Genomic DNA, 22,092 nt, shown 5'->3' with positions numbered 1-22,092 from the left:
TTTATTGAAAGGCAATTGTTGCATTAAACCTGTCATTATAATGTCCGCCTATTTAATGATCGAAATTGGATTTTAAATATAAAGTGCGCCGCCCCTCCGCTCGACAGCCTGCGCCCCCAGTTTGAGAACCACCCAGATGATGACATCATAAACTTTATATTTGAAGTTATATTTCGATCCAATACTCTATTAACAATGAATCACGCGCGATCAACACGGGTTAAGACCACGTGTTGGCGATTCAAGTCAATGACAATCAGGTGCGCTCATCGGGGCGCGTTTGCGAGGGCTTTATAAACCCCGGGGCGCCGTGACACAGCAAGCAAGTATAGTGGTGGTTTTTTTTTGGTTGCTTGGTAGTTATTGCTGCGCTGTGGTGGACGCGGCTGGAGGAATCATATCAAAATGGGATTTTGGTTGCTTTTAGGGTAAATTACCCCCCCCCCCCCCCCCCCCCCCCCCCCCCCCCCCCAGTAGATTTGAACCAGCACTTTGCTTTTTTGATTAGCTGTAGCATGCTACTCTGTAGTCTAATTTGTGTTAATGGTGTTATTTTCCAGAGTTGTCTGGCTGTGCACGAGTTTGCCTGCAGGTGTGGTCGCCCAGGACGTGTCAGGTATATAAACATTCCCCTAAGAACACCCTGTAGCCTCCAGTGTATAATTGCTTTGCTTCATGTGATAGTTGTCTCTTGGCTTCACAAACTTGCATTGATACCAATGTTTGGCTGCTTAACAATGTTATGTTAAAGAATTAATCCTGGGCTGATAAGATCTATGACCAAACCAGAGTTGTTTGATTTACTTTAACATTACAACATTCTCTGATACATTTAACAAAATGATTTTATTGTGTATATATTCAAATGGCTTTATCTAAGGAGCCTCAATGTGCATCAGTTGGCTTTCTGAATGTTGCATTTTTATTAATGGTTTGTTCACTTAATCCTTTAGCTTCTGAGATGTAGCTAATGAAAGCTTATCTTCACTTTATCAATTGCAGTCCTGGTCTCTTAGGTTGTGTGGTTTATTTAGTGGTGCTTAGATAAAGGTGCAACTCTTATCTGAATTCAGGAAGCTTTGTGACTGAGTGTCGGGATCGCTACTTCTGGATGTCGACCAATGGCAGGTTTGCCGGCGCCAGCTTCCGCTTTGACATCATTGGTAAGTTGAGTTGGTTGTGCAGCCTACATGTAGGGTTGGTATTTGTGGGGGTATTCATTGTTTTGGTGTCAAGTGAACTCTGGTATTCATTAATAAACCTTGTCATTAAGACTAGCATTTTGTCTGGTTAAGTTGGCGTAAACCTCATCTGTCAATCTGAACCCATTGTGTTATGGTTGTAGCTAGAGTGGTGATTTACCTGAGGTCCAAGTGCATAGGGGTCAGCCTTGTGTACTGCATACCTGTGTTAAACTAGGGAGGGAGGGAGGGAGGGAGGGAGGGAGGGGGGGGGGGGGGTCCAATAAACTACTTTGTTTTGTCATTGTAGTTAAAGCGGAGAGTTATTTAAGCTTTCAGCAGGCCCAGAAGTGTCAGTCCATTAAATATGCACAGGAAGAATGAGGCATATCAAGACTTGAAAATCCCATTCAAATGTGATTTAACAAAACTATACAATATGCCTAATTCACAGATCTGCTAGCTGCAACCTGATCAATTAATCTCTTGTCTTAATAAATGTTTAGATTAATGCAGTAAAAGATCAATGCATTTAGTCTTCCAAACTAAATCACACTTTGTACTTTTAAACCATCTAAAGTTTATTTTAAACACTTTGTCTTGTTTGATCAACATGTCATGTAGCCCATGCATGAAGTTCATAGAATACAAGGGCTCTGGATTTAAATACTAATTGAATAGAATACTGCATGTTACTTTAGAAAAGGTCAATCCAACTGAATGAAATGAAATTTTTCCTTCTATGAATTTAACTTTCATAGCCAGCCTGTGTTTTTTTAATAAACCTTGAATTTATAAGCCTGACTTTATTTATTTTTTTTTATTTTTTTTTGGACCTGTTTACACAACAGGAGATCATAATTTGGTATTTTTAAAATGCCCTTGGCTGAGTTTACATTGTGTGCCCATGGTCCACACAGACGCTGATGTAGTTTCTCGCAGGATGACTGGCGCCTCACAGCGGCAGAGCGTACTTCCTTACACTTGAACCCTAGACCCGGTGTGGCAGGTTTTGTTGATGTGCACAGTAACTTTTCATGGCTTCTGTGCCTTTTTAGCAAGGCATGCAGCAACTTTAGGTGAAGGATAAAATCATTTTCTGATACTGTGGGCTACTAATGGCAATTCAATAAACAAAGTACCACAGTGTCAGATGTACACTGCTTCTCTGACTGTTTTCATCTTTCATTTTGAGTTTGCTTGGCTGTTTGAGCACATGGCCACCAGGAAGTGAGGTGTATGCTGTGTTACCTAGGCAACATAATGCAACTAAGTGTTGCAACATGCCTTGACCAGCAAAACAAGGAAGAATTACTTTAATTCTTGGTTATCATGCTTGTAGTTCTAGAATACATTCTATTGTGGAATAACATTCTAAGGCATGTATTGCATATTTTAATTTAACATTTAAGCAAATTTAACAGGGGCCTGGACCTTGGTGACCTTCTAGCTAGCCATTGTCATTTTGAGGATGGGGTGTGAAGGAATAAAACTCTGCGCTTGTCTTCGGGTCTATATTGCACACTGCAGTATGAAGTCTGCTTGCTGGGTTTGATAGATGGAAGCATTTGTTCTAGGCCCCATAGGAGGGGAGGGGGGATGGGAGTTCCCGAGCCCCTGGATAGGTTTAGCAGGATATGAGCACACAAGCCAAACTACAAGTTAGTGGTGCTCCTCCTGGGGGCAAGACAGCAACTGGTGATAAGCAAAGGTCTGAGTTAAAGTCCTGGGGCTCCATTTAAGGAGCCAGCCTTAGATTATCCTCCCTATGCCATTGTCCTTGTAACCTGAGAAACCAGTGTTGCAGCAGGAAGGGAGGAACACCTTATCTTTGCTGGTGGGAGACTCTACCTGTAAGAAGCTGAAGCATTCCAGGAAGAGGCCCATGCTTCTGAGAACGACCTAGAAAGATTAACTAAAGGCTGTTGCTATGCCAGTGGCAAATTTCTAGGGATAAAGTGAGTGATGTGAGGTTAACAATATAACCCTTCAGGGTACTTTGTAACTGAGCATTTAACTGGCTACTTGCAAAAGTAACGATTTAAATTCTGCCAGTTAGCTTTTGACACCTCAGTATAAATGTAATCTTCCATTTTTTGCTGTTTCTCTCTCTCTCTCCCCCCCACCCTCCAGTGATCATTCTCAAGCTTCATTACTGGTGTGAAATTTCACTGCTCTGATTACTGGAACACATCAGCCTTGCTTTCCTCAATAGGACGGCAGTTTGTAGCCAAAACTAAGGAACTTTCCCTGTACATTCAGATTTTAAGAATAACAAATTACATAAATGCTTTATTCTTCCTTAGAACCCAACCCATCTGTACCAACTTACATTCTGTCTGCCTGTGTACAGTTGGTTGTATCTATCTCTATGGAAGTTGCTTGGTGGCCTGTTGCAATGTTTGTCTCTCCCCCCAGATGGAAACGCTATTCACTCACTGAATGACAGCTACGCAGCGTCATGTGGGTTCACCTATTCCTTCAACCTCCCCGGGGACCTGATCTTCAGAGCGTCGTTCCTGGCCTGTCACGTGCAGAGCATGGCGAGTACAGCACTGCAGTAATGCTACTGTGCCCCTTGCTTTACTAAGATCTGCTTTTAACCTTTTGCAGTTGGTGGTCTTGTTAAAATCAGTTTACATTGGCAACACATTAAATTTGTTTGGCCATTTTAAATTGGCTTCTAATGAAAGTTGAGCAATTGCAACAATGCTTTCCAATATCCATTCAGGTTCTTTTTAAAGGACTTGAAGGGTTTTTTCAAAAGCAATGGTGTTTTTCCCACCCTGGTCATGAACCATCCTGTTTAGTAGTTCTATCCATGTAAGCTGCTTGTGCAGGGTTCTCCAGTATTGAATTTGTTCATCTGTTCTGTCTAGAATGATGTCTCATATGTTCTCCAGTACCGCTTTGTGAGAATGGACTCTCTGGGTAGAGAGACAGTCTACCCCTTCTCCCTGTCCTGCAGCACTGAGAGCCCCTGGAACCCCCGTGAGGTCGTCTGTGAGGAGAACTACATGGAGGTGGGATGGGGGAGGCATAGATTACCCACTGCCCCTAAAACTTGGGTTTCATCTGGGTGCTTTCTATTGAGCAATTGACCATCTGCTGGATTAATTGCACCCTGTTGATTTTAGGGGTGGATAAAACTCCCTAATGGATAGTTTCACTTGTTCCAGGTTTTACAAGTTTGATTTACCAGTGTCTAGGTAACAAGCTTATAACAAAACCAGGAATGGCTTGTGCTGCTATGCAACGGGAGTCTTGCTCCCATCCCTGCTGTTCTAACCTCGACCCTCCTTTCCCAGGTGTCTGTCAGGAAGAATGTTCCAGTTATTGCTCAGGAAGGACTGGCAAAGGAAGACTGGGAAGCAGCACTCTCCATAGTGAGTGACCTTTCAACTGGGACAGGTGGAGAGCAGGGGTGTCCTCCTCTATTCCAGGAGGGCAGCAGTGCCTTCTGGCTTTCATTCTACCCTGATCTCTCATTTGGTCTCATTAAATTGGACACTAACAGTATCCCAGCCTCTCTCTAGGTAGTGTGCCTTGAATCATGCAGATTTTTGAAATCTGCACCTGTAAGACTTAACTATTCAATTGGATCAAGTTAATTGAGAGCTTGTTTGAATGAAGACCATGTGGTCCTCAACTGGAGTCTGCCCCTTCTAGTGTACATGTGTGATTTCTGTAGAGCTTGCACTGCCTCTTGTGGACAGGCTCTAACTGGAACTTTTTCCCTTGTCTCTGACTGGCTCTGGTTCTCAGCTGGCTTTCTTTGTTGCATTGTAGGCCGAGGAAGCAGTGATGTCTGTGTGGCAGGTAGTGTTCCACCAGACCGGAATGCCCCCCAAAACCATGAATGCCACAGATGCCCGCACCGCAGGGTACTTTGTCAACTCCACAGCCAGCCGCGTCCTCTTCCGATCACCCTATGGCATGCCAAAGTCAGAGGTGGTCATGGTGAGGAATACAATATTACTGTTTGGCAGATGCCTTTATCCAAAATTTCAGGGGTTATGGGGCAGTACAATGTTAATGGAAGATTCATATTTAAATGCAGTCTAGTTTACAGTAATAAATGCTGAAATTAATTAGGATGCAAGAAGTTAAGATTAAAATGGTCATCTACAGTGACATAATGCATTTGAATATCCAGTAACATGATGCTGAGCAAGTGCATTGCAGAGGTAGATCTACAAGTGCAGTTTAAATGTGTGCCTCTTGGAGCCAGTGAGATGCAAGGCTCATTGTGGTCTGCTCCAACACTCTTCTCTCTCCTCAGGTGGCAGGGATCCCAGTGGAAGCCATCAGAGCCACTGTGTTCTACAAGCAGAGGTGGATGCTGCTATTGGTGGACACTTCGGCTGCCTGTGCTAAGAGTGAGTAGCTAGCACAGCTCTCCCAGAGGAGTCAAATGTCTGTAAGCATTTGGAACTTTTAAATGGATTGCTCCCATGCATTGTACCTGTGACTTGAACTGGCTGCAGTAGCTGCACTTGGACACCTGGTGGCACTGCTATGCAGCTCCTCATTCTTCCTTAACCTATTAATGCTAAGTGTCCTCATTTGAGGATGGGTTAGCTTGTAAATTGATGCCTTTAACTGGCATATCTACATGTAGTTGGTTTCTTTTAACCTGTAACACTCCTCATTTTAACCTGTTTACTGCAAAAATGAGGTCAAATGCTACATTTAGCTTAAATGGCTAGTTCATTTATTTGGTTCAATAGGTTACTAGCTCTGTTAGTATTTAGAAATGCAGAATCTGTAATGTGTATTCCTATAAACTCTTATAAACTAATCCCCACCTATGTAGGGAGAATAGACTTTACAGCTGTATACCAATTCTCTAGACCCCTCTGTTTTTGATGGCACCTACCTGAGCTGGGTCACACCGAGGCTCCTCTCCCCGCTGGTCCTGCATCCCACCCAGTTCCTGGATAAGCAGATCAAGATGGGAGTGGAGGGGAGGCCCCTGGATGAGATCACTGCTACTAGCCGGGGCTACCAGCTGCTGGTCAACAGCACTGCAGTGAAAATCAGCATTCCCTTTGGTGCTGTGGGAGGATATCTTAAGGTAAGTTAGGGTCTGCACCCTCTGGTTGGATATCCATGCCTGTGTAGGCTTGATGGGTAGAGAAGGGGTTGTTCCTTGCTCTGACACTGACTTGCTCTGTTCTTCAGGTGACTTGAAACAAAACAAGGTACTATGAAGCAACTCTGTAGTAGTTGCTGCGTGGTTTGCACTGTAGTGCTAGGAGGCAGTCTGTCGCACTAATGTTCTTTCTGATCTGGAATTTCAGAGTCATGTGATTGACAACAAGTACAACCAGATGTATGCCATTGACCTCTTTCTGGAGCACCAATGGGCCGATGACCTGTGGGAGGTGACGCAGCACCGCTCCTTCAAGCCAGTCCGCTCCCCCTACCGCCCCGAGACTCCCTATGTGGTGAACAGTAAGTACTTGTCCATCACAGCCCTGCACTGCCAAAGTAACTATCCCTGCTGCTGCACCCTGTCCTGGGGTTAAGAACTCCTTGTTCAGGTATATTGCTCAGCTTCTCCATGTCTGCTTTCTCAGATACCATCCCAAGTGAGAAGGGCTTCACGGTGACCCTTGGTAACTTCAAGCCGGATGTTGAGCTGAGAAATGTGACCATCAATGGGGTTCCCCTGACCCTTCCTGAGGCTGAGAACAGAGGTGTGAAGATCATTGAGGTCAAGCACCCCAATGGCACCAAGGACTTTGTCCTGAAGGTCCCCTTTGCCAACCCGCTCATCCCGGAGCAGGTGAGGGTGAAAGTCTGCCTGTTGGGTCTAAGCATAGGCTTTAATGTTTGCCACAAATCTGCAGGCTGTCCAGTCCAGAGTAATTCGCTTTGGTAGATGAGTTGGCTGTGCCAGATCAATACTCCTTTTATGAAGAGCATTGGCCCCAATTCCCTCGCTGGTTGGGCAAGAAGTCTGACCCCCCCCCCCCTTTTTACTGGCCAGGCACCCAGTAAGATCATGTAGACTCCTGTAGTCCATTCTCCAGTGTGACTCCATAGCTTGACATCCATGGTGGAGCTCCTGGGTGTGAACGTCTGCTTAGGACAACAGCCCCTGCTCTTTACTTCTCCAGGGCTGTTGTGGACATTGCTCCTGTGAGGGGGAAGTGATATTTGGGAGGGGTCAGGCCAACTAGTTCAACAGCAGTTGGCCCATCCCTGTTAATACTTCTTCTCTTGCAGTACATTGGTGATAATTACAGACGCTACCCGTTGAACATCAACTACACTTTAAACATTATCCCTGTGAATGAGACTTATTTCCATCCAGCCATGATCGTGTGTGATGTTCAGGATGTTGGTAAGTAATGTGGCTGACTGGTAATTCAAATTATTGGAACTGAACTAGAATGGCAGTGCTTTACTTGCATGCAGTGTTGTATGGCAGTGTCTGGATTTGTTTTGAGGTCTGTAGCTAACTAGCCAGATGTGTCTTCACTGCCAACAACCCCTGTTCTGAGCCCTGTGCAAGCAGTCTCGTTTAGTCTTGGTGTAGACTGGTTCCAGCCCTTGACTCCCTCTCCCTTTCTCCTCCAGTCTATCCTGATGTCAAAAGCATTTGTACAAACACCAGCATTGTGTTTGAAGTGACCGCTGGCAACATGGACTACCAGTGGGAGCTTTGCATTGGGGAAGAGCCTCTAACCCCAGAACTGGCGGCTCTCCGAGGCTACACCATGACCAGCCGGCCCACGATCAGAATAGAGTTGCCGCTCTTTAGTATTGGCTACATCTATGAGGTAAGAGTCCTGGTCCCAGATCTGCCTGGCAAACTCCCACTACCAGGGCTGTGGCTTCTATTGTAATGTCAGGTGTATCGGGGGGGGGGGGGGGGGGGGGGGGTTAAGATCTAGCCCTACTTGTCAATAACTCCATGTCATTCATGGATTAGAACTATCCTATCCAACTTTGTTCCCTGGGACCAGAATGCAGTTTAGTAGCTCCAAATCTGCTGGAGCCAGAGCATTTTGCTGTTCCTTTTATCCAAGGTGACTTGCAGGGTTCCAATGCAGGACTAGCCAAATATTTAGTGCTAGTAATACTACTAGGATGCAAGAAGTTGTATCTACAGTGACATTGTGCTACAGTACATTAGCTGAGGATCCAGGAATGTGGTGCTTGGATTGGGCAGGTCCAGTGCACAGTAGGAGGGAGATCTACAAGTGCAGTATGTGACTCCTCAATGCTTCTCTTGAAGGATATCACTCTGAGGGGGCTTGTTGGTAAAGTGGTGTTGATTCTCAGAGATATGAAGAGCCTGAAGGAGGAGGCCCGGTTCGAACAGCGCTGCCCGTTCCCAACAAAGGAAATGCTGGGTAAGGGTGGCTCTTTCTCTGCATGGGGGGCAGCAATCTGCTGGGTGGTTAAGAAGGGTTGTTGCCAGGTGGTTTCTGGTTCTGACCCTGACAAGGTCATTTTAACCTTGTGCTCAGTCCTTCAGATGAAATGGGGAAAACAGTGCTCCTAATTGGAGGTGGACCTGCATTTGCGTACTTCACACCTTTGTCTGAAAGGACTGACTGCCCCTGAACTGGTTGATTCTACCCTGACTTTGGCAGAGGGTTGAACTGTAACTGCCATTGTCACTTGAAGATGGGCTGCCTCCCAAATTGAGCATTTACCTGTTAATTCTCATCTTCACTAACTGCTAGTCATGTCAGTGTAACCTGATTCTACAAATCTAGCCATTTGGATGCTTTTGACACTTCAATGTAAACCTACATGATCAATTTATTGGTCTCTTTCTACCCACTGAAGCTCCATCTTCTGTTGCACTTCATAGCCGGCATGAAACTTGACTGATTTTGAGCATGTTTTAACCTCTCTGCCCTTCAAACAGGATGCTACAGCTTGTAGCCAAGACTTAATTCTGAAATATTCAGCTGTACATCTGCAGTTTGTGTTCTGAATTTCAGATTGCTCTGTTACTTAATGGGTTTAGTTTTACATGCTTTCTCTGCTCCAGTGTGCATGCCTAATGGCGTGATGTCAGTGATGGTGGTCCCAATGGCTCCTGTACCAACTGTTGATCTCGCCAAGACCACCCTGCTGGATCAGAACTGCAGGCCCACAGAGGCTGCCTCAAACCGGGCCCTGTTCACTTTCCGGGTCAACACCTGTGGGACCAGGAGCAAGGTGATGGGGTGGGGGTGTATCTCAATGTTTGGACAGGCAACGCTTTCCTCCTATTGCAGTACTGAAATGTGGAGGTTTTCTATTGGTTCTGGGAACGTGATGTTGGGGTCTAGAACCAGACTTCTCAAACCCTGGTCCTCCTGAGAACCCCAGTATTTCCTGCTTAATACCAAAGATCTTTAACCCCTTAATAGAATTAATTTCTCTATAGTTCACAATCTCTCTCAAGAGAAACCAAATTTGCTTAACTTATTGGTTAAGTAATTTAGAGCTTTGGAATGAAGACCCTGGGATTCCAATCCAAAGGGTTTGAGGAGCCCTGGTCTAGATCGGTTTGTTTCTATGGTAATTTGAGGGGGGGAAAAGAGTCCCATTTAACCTGAAATGTGTTGGAAGGATAAAATAGTAGGGCTTGGTTCATGCATGTTTGCAATTGCTTTAGTCTTAAGACTATGCTTGTCTGTTCTAATGGTGCAGGCTCCTGTTTAAAATGCTTGCTGGTTTGCTTTACCTGGCTATGTTTTCAGATTGATAATAACTACCTGGTCTATGAGAATGAAGTCATCTATAGTCAGGAGCTGTTCCCAGCCAATGCTCCCATCATCACGAGAGATTCTGAGTACAGGTGAGGTGGAGGAGGGATCAAGGTTATGCAAGAAGCCCTCTTGTTATACATGAGAATCACTACAGCTATGGCCAAAAGCTTTGCCTCTTGCTGTAAAATTTGCTTTAGGTTCATAGTCGAATGAAACCTGCTTAATGTTGTAATATGCTGCTGTCCATGTACTTGACAATTTGTAGCAATATGGCGTCTTTTATAAAACTAAACTAGTGTAGGTTCTGATTGTCCAATGCAACAAACCTTGGCTACAGTGAAATTAAAGGGTCAGAAAAGTGGGTATTGCCAAATGTGTTGTGCATGGCAGACTACATGGTACTATAGATTAAATGTTCAATTTTGAAATTGAACATTAATTTTGTGGCTTCTAGTAGACTTGCAGTGTGCTGTATTTTGATTTTATACAATTCATTTTCAATGCTGCATTCTAGGTGATGCAAAGCTTTTAGCTGTAGATGCTTTGTCAAAATAAGGCAGTTACTGTTTTTTGACGATGGGAGATCTTCTAGGAAGAGGGGAAGACAGAGCAGTGAGGGGATGGAATGGGTTGCCCAGGGTTACCTAGTTGTGCTGTGAACCTTCTCTTTGTAGGCTGACTATCCGTTGCCGGTACCCAGTGAGTGACTCCAGGAAGATTTTTGCTGAGAGGAAGCTGGTTCCACCCCCTGGATCCTTCTCTGCTAAAGGACAGGGGACCCTGCAGTTCCAGTTTACCCACTACAGTGGTAGGTTGGGGAGGGGGTGGTAGGTAATCTACCTGTCAAGGGTGTGCAAACCTGCCTTGACTTCTATTATATCCATTCATCAACATGCTTCAAAACCAGACACTGTCCTTGCTTCAATTTACAATGGCACTTAAATACTGGTAATGGAGGTGGCTGACTGTGGCATTTGCATGTATCGGGGGAACAATTTCTAATTTAATTATGAAATATTGAATTGCCAGTTTACTAGTCTGGTTATGGTTATTGTATTGACTTGCTTGCAGCTGTGGCATTGAATGGGTGTTTATTTTATTTGTTCCTCTTAGGTGACAAGAGAACCAGAGATGTCTTGAATCTGCAAGCCCGTCTTGCTAGAGGTAGGGCAGCCTGAATTAAATTCTTCGTACCCACTCCTGTCCTATCTGAATAACATTCTACACTTTTGGGGGGGGGGTTGTTTGATCACACCTGTAGCTGCTTATTAACCCATTACATGCTGGTCATTTGAGGATGGGCAACTTAGTACTTTAACCACTTCAGCTGAAATCTACCTGCTAAATTCAGATTCCAGTTTAACTACAGGTCAATGTAACAATTCTGCAAATACAGGCCTTTGGATGCTCTTGATGCCTTTTAAGATTGTAGCCCAAAATCAATTTTCCCTATCCAGTGGTAATTCTCCAGTCTGGGTTTCTAGCCAGTGTGAAAGGTAAGACTATAGAACACTTGACTGATCTCAAAATGGGATGCAGTGGTTTTGTGACTAAATTTGTCAACTTGAAGGCTTGCTGAAACTTCTGTACAAGCAATAGTTAACTGACCAGCCAGCAGTGGCAGCGCTACCTGCAATGACTCCAGAGCTTTAGAAGCATGGCAGAATACTCTTCATCTCCCTGCAGATGTGAGCTACTCCCAGTTCTACTCTGCGTTCCCTGTGTCTCAATCTCTGCTGGAGCCCCTGTTCCTGCAGGTTGAACTCCTGAACCCCCACAGCCTGGCTGACCACCTCATCCTGCAGGACTGCTGGGCCACACTGACCCCTGAACTGGATGCCAGCCCTCAATGGGACCTGGTCACTGACAGGTGAGGGGAGTGGGCTGTGCAGATACTCTGGGCTCATGCCATTCCTGTTGACATAGCAGATATTGAATGAAACTTCACAAAAGAAAGCTGCTTTTCTCCCATTTGCCTCTATCAATTGGCAGTGCTCTTCCACACTCCCAATCTCTATACTAGGAGATGCAGGGATTGGAAAAGACTCCAGTTGTGTAGCAGTTGCACCCATTTTAGATTTGGCACTTAGCCAGTGTTGAGGTAACCAGCTTGGGTGTGAAGAGTAAGACTTGCCTGAGCCAGTTACTTCTACACACTGGCTAATCACACTTATTCATGTGGAAGGGGTGACACTGCCAAGCAGTCTTATTTCCATCCTTGCAAATGTATTGCAAGTTTTCTGAGGTTCACTCTTGTCCAGGACTAATCTCCACAGCTGTCTGCAGTGATGTCCCCTGCATTGAGATTCCTGTTCCTGTGGGAGTGAATGGAGCCTCTGCATCATTTGTACCGTGACTTGCATTTACTGTGTGAAGACTAATGGCACCTATTGGGTTTTAGTATCCACTGGTCTATAGTCAACATGTCTTTACTTGCGCTCCAACTCTGCCCTTGTGTGCTTTTTAAACATTTGCTGTCTCTTGCCTTCTCTGCTAGTGCAGCCCATTCAGCTGTGCTTCCAATGCAGTCTTGCAGTGACTCTGTTCCTCTCTGCAGCTGCCTGGTCACGACAGATTCCTACAGGACTCTGTTCCACCCAGTGCCAGCCAGCACTCTCACCAAGGCCTCCCTCCAGAGGCTTGAGGTCCAGGCACAGCAGTCTAGCAAGGACCCTGCCTTCTGGAGACAGGTTAGTGACCCTCCATTAAGGAGCTCATCTGATTTGAGAACCCAGAACGATTAACTATGCAACTGGTTGGTTAATGAGTGCTTTTATTAAACTTCAGAAACGGCAAGCAATAGGAGGTTTTTAATTCACTCGTGACTTCGGACCATGTGGCAGTCTGTTCTGCTCAGAGCTGCTTCTCCCTCCTCTTCCCCCAGGTGTACTTCCATTGCATGGCTGTAGTTTGTGATCCTAACCTGGAGGATACTTGCAATAAGACTTGTGTACCTGGAGAAGAGAGATCAAGTAAGCACTTGATCAGTCCTGAATAGAAGCTGGCATGAACAGCTGCAGTTTGCATCAATGCAGCTGTATTTTAATCTGGTATTGAGGAATACAAAACAAGTGTTATACTTGTGATTTGGACTATCCTGTTTGGTCATTCTCTCATAGCATTTCAAATCCCTTCTACTTGGATGTTTATAGATGGAGCTGCAATTGGGTGGATAGGTTGAAGTTAGTGAATTGAATAAGTACAAACATTCAGTACAGTAAAATGACAAAGAACATCTGACCTTGGTCAAACCTCTGAGCTAATGTTAATGTCTAACCTGGATTACTGGTCTTCGCTCTCTCTCAGCCCGTAGTGTTGATCGGTACAGCCAGATCAGAGGCTATGCTTCTGCCGGGCCAGTCCAATTACAACCAGGAGTTGTGGATCGTAAAACAGCAGGTGAGACTTGTTGGATGTCCTAGCAATTTAATTCATCTGGATTTGATGCTACGGAGAACAGTAGGTGTAGAAGATTCTAAAACGCTATTCTAGGAGGCTTGGTGGCTAAAGGGACTTCAACATAGGGGCACAGCACTTTGTTGCCAAAACTATTTAAAGTTGAGGCATGACTTGCACAAATGTGTAAATTCAATACAGATTGTGTTCAAATGCCCTTCAAGTTGCCTTGTAGGGCACTCATAGCTAGACAATGCTGACTGTATAGTGGTGTTGTGACTCCCCTGCATCCTAGTGCTTATCTAGTCTTGTTCTGTTTCAGAGTACTCCCCCCTGGTGCCGGTGCTGGGTGTGGTGGCCACTTTCCTTGGAGTTCTGTTAGCTTTTCTTGTTGCTCTTTCTGTCAGATCCAGGAGATGTTAAACTTGCTCCAATATAATAAAGGTGTTCAAATTTGAGTCGTGTCCTCACATTTCTTGCTTTTTTTCAAGAAAGAGCACTTATTCAAATGGCTTGAGTGACTAGTATCAGAATGAGGGAACGAACTAGATCCAACTTGGTTTTGTACACCTAATTGCAAAAAGTTGGCAGTGTGACACCTGTCCTACCTGGAAGAGGTAGTTTTACTAGTGTCTGGTCTCTGTTCAAATGGATGTAGTATAAATCAATCTGGATGATCAGGTTCAGTAAGCTTAATGGATTAAGGGAATGCTACAATGTCTAATCTCCAATTTACAGAAGCTTGACTTGCAGAATGAGGTCAATCAGCTTGCAATAAGATGTCAGGTCTTGCTAGATCCCAGGGATTTTCAAAGCAAGCTTGGTTAAATTGCCTGTTTTATTCCCTCTCAAACAACTTCCCAGTTTCTTTCTGGGATGTTTGGTAGCTCCAATACTGTACTACCCTGCATCATGAGGCAATCTTCTCTAGATGGAGAAGAGTGGTAGTTGCATGTGTACAGTGTAATAGACTGCACACAGACATTGAGCACTATTGCAGTCCATGCCTCATGTTGGAGTTCTGCAGTTAGCTTAGTGTTTTGCATGGCTTTTGCAGACCTCTCCTCAATCGCAGTGCATCAGAATGTAATAAGCTTAATCACTGTGAAGGCTTGGATATGAATGTTTTAGCCCCTGGCTAACAAAACTAATCTGAACTAAACTATTCTGTAGAACTGCTTCTCAAAGTGTTCTGAGACTTGGTATTCATGTTATTTAGCATAATTTATTAAATCTGATTACGGGGGGGGGGGGGGCGTCTGTCTGACCATACATCTGTCAATCTTACACTTTTGCACAGTGTTTAGCATGATATAAAGCAATGTTTTTTTTTTTTTTTTTTTTAAACATTGGAACTAAGCAGTTTGTTCAATGCACAGGATGGCATTTACACTAAGAGCGAGTGTTTTAAACTGAAAACATTTGTCACTTTTCAAACACATCGCTGCGTTTTATAATTAAGTGTGTTTAGGATTTAAACACCTTGTGGTGCTTGTTTTGTAAACTTCTGGCTGTGATTTGAAACACTTAACTTTTGTATGCATTTAACAGGGCTGGTGTTTAAAATCTAAACATTAAACTTGGCACAGATTAAACCTTAATGTTTAACAATTTAATTGTTAGAGTTCCACATGACTGAACACCAGCATTACACCTGATGTATAAACACTGCTGTTGCATGTTCTTTGGTTTTACAGTGTAGACACAGGGTAATATGGGGTGAAATCTGAATAAAAAAAAAAGCATTTAAACATGTTTTTCCCCAGACTTATGAATTTTGTGAAAATATATATTTTTAAAAATATAACAAGATTGAACGTTTAGCTAAATATAACTGGACAGCTAAATTGCTTAAATTTAACATTTAGCTAAATATTAAATCTCTTATCAAAGTAAATCTTTAAGGATTTAAGATTTTAAAATTTATCAATGTTAAATCTTGTAACTAGATTTAAGTTATATCTGAATTCACACATTTTAAAAAAAAAAAAAAAAAAAAAAAAAAAAAATTTGCAATATTTATAAATCTGGGGGAAATACAAAATTTAATTTAAATCTGGGGGGAAAAAGTTGTCACTCGAATATTGACACATTGGGCATTGATCGATTTGTAATACTTACGGGCAGAAACTGGATCTGCAGGTTTCTTTTGATTGTAATAAGAGGTCTGGTCACGACAAACCATTCCCCGTTTTTATTCTGGCCTCTGATTGTGTTTGGGTTTTTGTGATGTGATTTGAAGTGCCCAAAAACAAAGGCATCTCGCAAAGAGCTCTTCATCCCTGTCTTGATTTAATGAAATATCTAAACCAACCGCTAGACGACTTTTTTATTGGACATTTCACATCGGGAAACAGGCGCTGCTTTTATGCCTGCTGACATTTGAACATATTGATTTAAATCCAAATGTAATATTAGGTGTCAGGGAGGGAGTTAAAATCCTCCTTTCAAAAACAAGAACATGTCTGGAACAGTCTGACTGATTTAAGGGCTCCAGCCACAGGTCTATAAAAAAGGTGATCACGGGTGGTGAAATGGTTAGTGTGTTATGTTTGTTGAGGTGAAGGATTGTTTGTTCCGTGCTGTCGTCTCCTGTCTATTTAAGCCAGTGAATGTCTGTATAGTCCTTTTGTTTTTGGCCTCTTGTGGTGTTTTTGTTTATTTTAATGTGTTTAATAGGTCTTAGTTCAGCCAGGGTGTCCTCCTCTCACTGCACACCAGCGACCCCTGTGGTCTGGCCGGGTGCTTGCGGGCTTGCCTGTGAGCTGCCCAGAGCTGCGTTGTCCTCCGATGCTGCAGCTCTGAGGTGACTGCACGGTGAGTCTGCAGCGTGTGAAGAAGAGGTCGGCTGACGGCACACGCTTCGGAGGACAGCGTGTGTTCGTCTTCGCCGCTCCCGAGTCGGCGCGGGAGTGGTAACGGTGAGCTGAGCCTGTCAATCGATGTCCCTGTTTCTAAAGCATGGGCACTGTGTAATCGTAATGTGTCAATGGCCTTTCTTCTGCTTTTACGTTTTTGTAAAACAACTCTTTAAAAGACTAGAAACTGATACTGTGTTCTGTCTTTTCGTTCTATAAAAAAAGGTAGCAGTTTCTGCCATCACAATACGCCCTATCAATTTATTACCATCTTTTTTTTTTTTTTCTATTGCATAAACAAGGGTAGGAGGATCTTCAATATCTGAACAAGAGGGGGAAAAAAAAAAACTCCCCCCATGAGGATTAATTGTTGATTTGAGTAATCTGGAATACAAAGAGATATAAATAGTTGTCTTTTTCTACACCAAAACTGTCCTGTCGTGATGCAAATAAATTTAAAAGCTGTCTATTCAAAGTTGAACATGAGCCTCCCACTGGGTAGCATATTCCTGTCTGGAAGCACTGGAAAACTTCCACAGCAGTTACAAAAAAATAGATTTAAGTATTTCATCTATGCAGATCTTTTATGACGAGTAATCTGAAAGCAATTGGCAGGAAAATTAATTTGCATTTTTTTTGTATAACATTAAAACAACTTTTTTTTTTTTATTAATATTAAAAACTATAATACATTGTAGATGATATTTAAAAAAAGAAATAATCCTTATCACATTCAGCAAGCCCCCAACCCCATATCAATTACATGGATGGTAGATATCATTTGTTTTGCATTGTTTGCTTGGGAAGCTCTGAGAACATTATACTGGTTTTGGTTCATTTACTAGCGTAGCAGAACAGTGTCTATTTACCTTCTATGTAAAATTCAAACTTCTTTCTCGCTGACATTTTAGAGACACACTTTTTAAAAAAAAAAAAAATATATATATATATATATATATATATATATATATATATATATATATATATATATAATTTTTTTTTGTAAAGCTGAAGTCGCTGCATCTCTCCCCAGACTTCTCTGCTGCGATCAATGAGTTCAATACTTGCCTTCCAAAGTGAACTTAAACTTCTTTGAAAGTTTCTATAAGAGCCTTTTAGGTGTTTCCACTCAAATTTAATAATTCTTGTGTGGACCCATCATTGCAATGCAAAACCATTGAAATGAGACTTTTTTTTTTCTTTTTTAAGGAGGCAAAATTCAAAAATGGAGCAAAACATAAGGTAACCCTAAACTAGGTGTGCGGACTAGAAATGAGACTTCTTCCAAAGACAGTATTTGGCATAACAGTGGAACATCTGTTTTGTGCATCCCGGCACCTTTTTCAAATCCCTTTAAACACTGTGCATAGATACATACACACAAGCACATCTGTGCTCTTACCTATTAAACTACACAGCCCAGCTCTAGAATGACATTTACTGCACAAACTAACCTTGCATTGAAATGGTTGAGCAAATAAGCCTTTGAACATTGATGACTAATCAATGTCCTTGGCAACTGCTGTGATACAGTTTACAGTGGTACGCTTCCACATTAACTAGATGCTAATTAGTTTCTCTTGAGGGTATGATACCCTATTCTACATTCGCGTGCTATTAAGCATCGTCGCGGATTAAGTCTGCACTCGTAGCCCTGATCGCAACAGCTTGAGATCCACCGTGACAAAACTGTACGAACATTATAGGAGCGTGACAAGAGACTTGATCTCCCATGACCACCACATCCAGTTGACATCCTTGGCAGCCGCCTTCACACCTTTTATCCAAGACGACTTACAGGGTTGCAGTGCAAGATTTATATTTAAATAGTGTAGTTTACAGTAAGTGCAGTAATACTACTAGAATACAATATGAACTGGTTAGGATTACAGCAAGTTAGATCTGCAATGACATAGTAGCTGTGCAAGGATAGTGCATCAGCTGAGGATCCAGTAACGAGGTCTGGAGGGCAGCCATGCAACCTAAGCAACCTGTTTACTGTCACGATCCTGCACCATTAGTCGTGTGCAATAGCAATGAGCGAATGGATCCCTCGAGACACCTTCCAGCACCTTGTGGAGTCTCTGTGTATGCATTGTCAAAGCTGTGATCAGGGCAAACGGTGGCCCAGCCCGATGTTAAGTACAGGTCTTAATTAAGAAGCCAGACTGTGTAGTTGAGCGTGTGTTTCATGCTGTATTCAGTGCTTTGCTTAGATAGACTTTGCTACAGTTCTTTTACCTTGGAATAGAGTAGCGGATTTGGGTTGGTGTTGTATCTTATTACAGTTCTGTGTGCATGTCATAGGTGCCTAATCCACTTTGAATATGGGGGGGTGGGGCAAACCATATTTTGCCCCTCCACTTTTCTTCCGCTCATTATATATTGTAGCGTGCATGGGGGAAGGCAGCAGCAGGTCTGGTAGGTGATGTAATCACATACAGAGACATAAGCCCGATTATACACTCCTTGCAAAGGAGCTGGTTAATAAATTGAGGTCAGTGGTGTTCTGCACAGCAGCTAAAATTATCAAACTCTTTACTGCTAAGGAAATCCACATTTTTTTATGCCATCTGTTTGTTTTATTTAGTTATATCAATGATTTGCTGCCAGTTTTATTTACACCGGGCCCCCATCTCACCGTAGTTCTGCATCACATGAATCTGTTTCTCGTTAGACAAAGAACCTCTGCCTCCACCAGCAACGATCATGAAAGTCTGTCATAAAAGAAAACTGAGGAAAATAAATTAAAATCTGCTGCTGCTTCCAGTTCTAGTGCAACTGCCGAGGACAATCTTAATAAAGATAATCCAAGTCAGCCTGTCTTAAAATCCTGTCCACGCCGACGTATGTTTGGACAGCGAGAGAAAAACTTTAACGCTAATTGATGTAAAACGTGACCTTGGCTTGAGTCTTTTGTAACAAGAGATGCCCGCTTTTGTTTTCCTTGTCGCATTCTTCAGGGTAATAAGTGACAGGGATACTGTGTTTTACAATACATGGGTTTAACAGTTGGAAAACTGCTTGAAAAATGAAAGAGTTTTTTTACAAGAATGCAACGAGTCATCCTCATTTACAAGCTGTGACTGCTTGGAGTGAGTTTAAACAGAGACAGGCAATGGGAGAAACCATTAGTTCTGTTAGGCCCCAAACAAGAAGAGAAAAACTGGTACTATGTAAAGCATTGGAGAGATTTCTTGTTGTCAATGAACTCCCCCTTCGTGGGGATAGTGATTTTAAATGGATGTGGACTGATTTATGTGTACTTTTATAAAGCTGTTTGAATGCACTTTACCGAAAGACCTCGCATTAGCAGAGATAGTGTAGACTGTTTCACAGAATGCAAAGTATACATAAAACAAAATAAAAAACGAGGTGATCAAGATGAAGTTAAATGGTACTTAATCAAATTAAAGACAAATATAAGCATACTGTATCGAAAGTGATGGGACGTGAGAGAAGTGTCATAAAAAATCTGTACGTCGTGTTAAGATTTGGTAGTGATTTTATACCCGAGGAACATTTATGTGGCTTGCTTGATTTACATCAGTTGGTTGCAGAATACATTAGGGCTCTCTGAAGTCCACTTTAATGCTGACAGCATCATCAGTCTGTGCTGTGCTGGTGCATCAGTGATGAGTGGGGTTAATGGAGGTATGCAGGCTTTGCTGCAAAGAAAACTAGGAAGGCACATCCCAGATATACATTGTTACAGCCATCAACTGCACTTAGTAGTATTGCATGAATTTCAAAGTGGCCCGCATGCAAAGAGATGTTTTTGATCTTAATTCTCTGTTTGCATTCTTTCATCCACTACATTACACCAAGGTAAAAATGGCCCTTTGGAAGTGACTAAATGTGTTGCTCGTAATCAGGATCTGTGGCAAAATGCAGGTACAGTGCAGCAATCCATCAAGAAACAAGACAAAGAAAGTATGAATGAAAAAGGGTTCTATTTATTTTAATCCAGGGGTCCAATGACCAAACAGAAACAAACAATGATGGCTGGCAATATGCAACAATATGGATTGCACAGCAAATGAGGGTGGGTTGCAGTCCCGTTTACAATGAACAATAATCCCAATGCAAATACACAAACATGGTCACCTCTTCCAGGGAGTGCTGTAGTGCTGGTAGTGAATTTATAATGTTATTTATTTGCTGTCCAGCTTTTGTGCTGGCTGTGGGAGACTGCTTCAGATTGCATTTAACCTTCTACTCTAAATAAACAAGACGATAGAGACAGACTGAGAAAAACAAACAAAACACTTCTTTTAACACAGTTTGCTGGTCCTTTCATTTCTTTTGCATAACCACAATAAAAGCAACAGATCACATCACTACGTCCCCTTTTTATATCATCAACCATGATCCCTTGGTTAACCAGCAGATCCGCTCCTCCAATCCGTGCATGCCACGTCATTAACCTTCCGGGTCAATGATTTAGTGTACTGTAGCTCCACCCCCTTTCTAGATGTCCGACTTCCGTCGAACCCTGGGAATGAATTGTCAGGCCAGCCAGTCCAGGTTACTCTGTTCCCTTTACACAGCGCCCTCACAGGTCAAGAGGGAGATCGAACACCAAGAATCATTCTTTACTTATATCGTATTCTTGACATACTGTCAAGTCTTGAAGGATGATATTGCTTCCATAGACTTGTGTACAGAAACACCTGGACTTTTGTTCTCAGCTTAAGAGACAGAACTTATTTTGTTCTTGGAAAGTTCCTAGTCCATATTCTTGGTTTTTTAAAGCCAGCAAATGCTCTTCTTCACTCACAATCTGTGCTCTGTTGTCGAGGTGATAAATGCATCAGTAGATGTATTTAAATCTTGGTAAAGATGAAGATTTCTGGATGGAGCACTGTAGCATAGCTGTAGATCTACAAAGAGACCGAGAACCACGAGTATGCAGCTAGCTGATTCTGTAGTGCTTCCCACTCTAGAACACGGAGACTCTAAAGCACTGCTAAATGTAACTGTAGTCTGGCGTTAGAAACCTGTTAAACATTTTGGATTTAACAAAGGCTCTGTCTTGCCTTCTACCCCAGTCCATATCTTGATGCTACCATATTAGAGCTTCTTCAGGTGATGGCAGTTATCGACAAAAATGACATAGCCAGTGAAATTGCCATAGCAAAGCCTATGTTGCTTAAAATACTTAACAAAAATGCAGACTGTGCCACTGTTTGTAAACTTCTGCATGGATATGCAGGTGCATTTCCATTGCTGCATAAGAGAAAATAAAACTAAGAACAATTATATAGATCTGCTGTATAGTAGTTTAAGTAAAATTAGTGGAAAGGCAGTTTTATTTTTATTTAAAGGACTAAAAGATGGCACAGCAAAAAAGGTAGAGATAAGGACATCATCTCAAGTGATGTGCACATGGATGGCAGAGAGGCACTGAACACATCTCTTTATTTACTTGTTTGTTGTGGAATTACCTGCCAGCCTATATTATTACTGCAATCTGCTAACAAAACTGATTGTCTAAACTGGTTTGCTCAATTTGTGATTATTCTGTATCTTTTTGCTAATTTTTACAATACACCTTTCTTTCCATTGTGCTAAATATAAGAGTAAGTCATCACTGAGCTGTACTGTGCATCAAAAGTATGCAGCTATAAATACTTCTGGTGAAATTATTCAATTCTTGTTCCAGTTCAAAATGCACATTTCTTACTTCATAACACAAGGTGTGTATGTTAATTCTTAAATTCAGTAAAGCATTTTTTGCATTGTTTAATCAATGCTAGAAGGAACTGGTATATTGGTTCATAGCTTGGAGGGTGGCACGGTGGCGTAGTGGTTAAAATGATCAGACTTCTTTTCGGTCAGTTTGAGAACAATAATTGACACATTTATACTTGGAAGGAAAAAAAAAAAAAGCGTTTTGTTGTCCTTGTTTTGGACTGCTTTTTTCCTGTGATT

At 42.5% G+C, this 22,092-nt stretch overlaps 1 protein-coding gene across 1 annotated transcript; it reads left to right on the top strand.

Moving 5' to 3' along the window:
- The first annotated feature begins 405 nt into the window (after positions 1 to 405).
- LOC121302290 lies at positions 406 to 13,624 on the top strand. The gene is made up of 23 exons (XM_041232144.1): positions 406 to 428; positions 561 to 616; positions 1,074 to 1,163; positions 3,600 to 3,724; positions 4,061 to 4,204; positions 4,490 to 4,567; positions 4,971 to 5,141; positions 5,464 to 5,560; positions 6,035 to 6,258; positions 6,485 to 6,638; positions 6,764 to 6,972; positions 7,416 to 7,533; positions 7,770 to 7,972; positions 8,431 to 8,548; positions 9,199 to 9,368; positions 9,896 to 9,993; positions 10,579 to 10,712; positions 11,018 to 11,068; positions 11,591 to 11,774; positions 12,462 to 12,594; positions 12,789 to 12,876; positions 13,211 to 13,312; positions 13,623 to 13,624. Coding segments are annotated over exons 1-23 (2,772 nt in total).
- The last annotated feature ends 8,468 nt before the right edge of the window (positions 13,625 to 22,092 follow it).

This window comes from Polyodon spathula, chromosome 29 (genome assembly GCF_017654505.1).
Source record: "Polyodon spathula isolate WHYD16114869_AA chromosome 29, ASM1765450v1, whole genome shotgun sequence".
NCBI lineage: Eukaryota > Metazoa > Chordata > Actinopteri > Acipenseriformes > Polyodontidae > Polyodon > Polyodon spathula.
The sequence above is the reverse complement of the archived record's forward strand: the minus strand, read 5'-3'. Positions and strand labels throughout refer to the sequence as shown.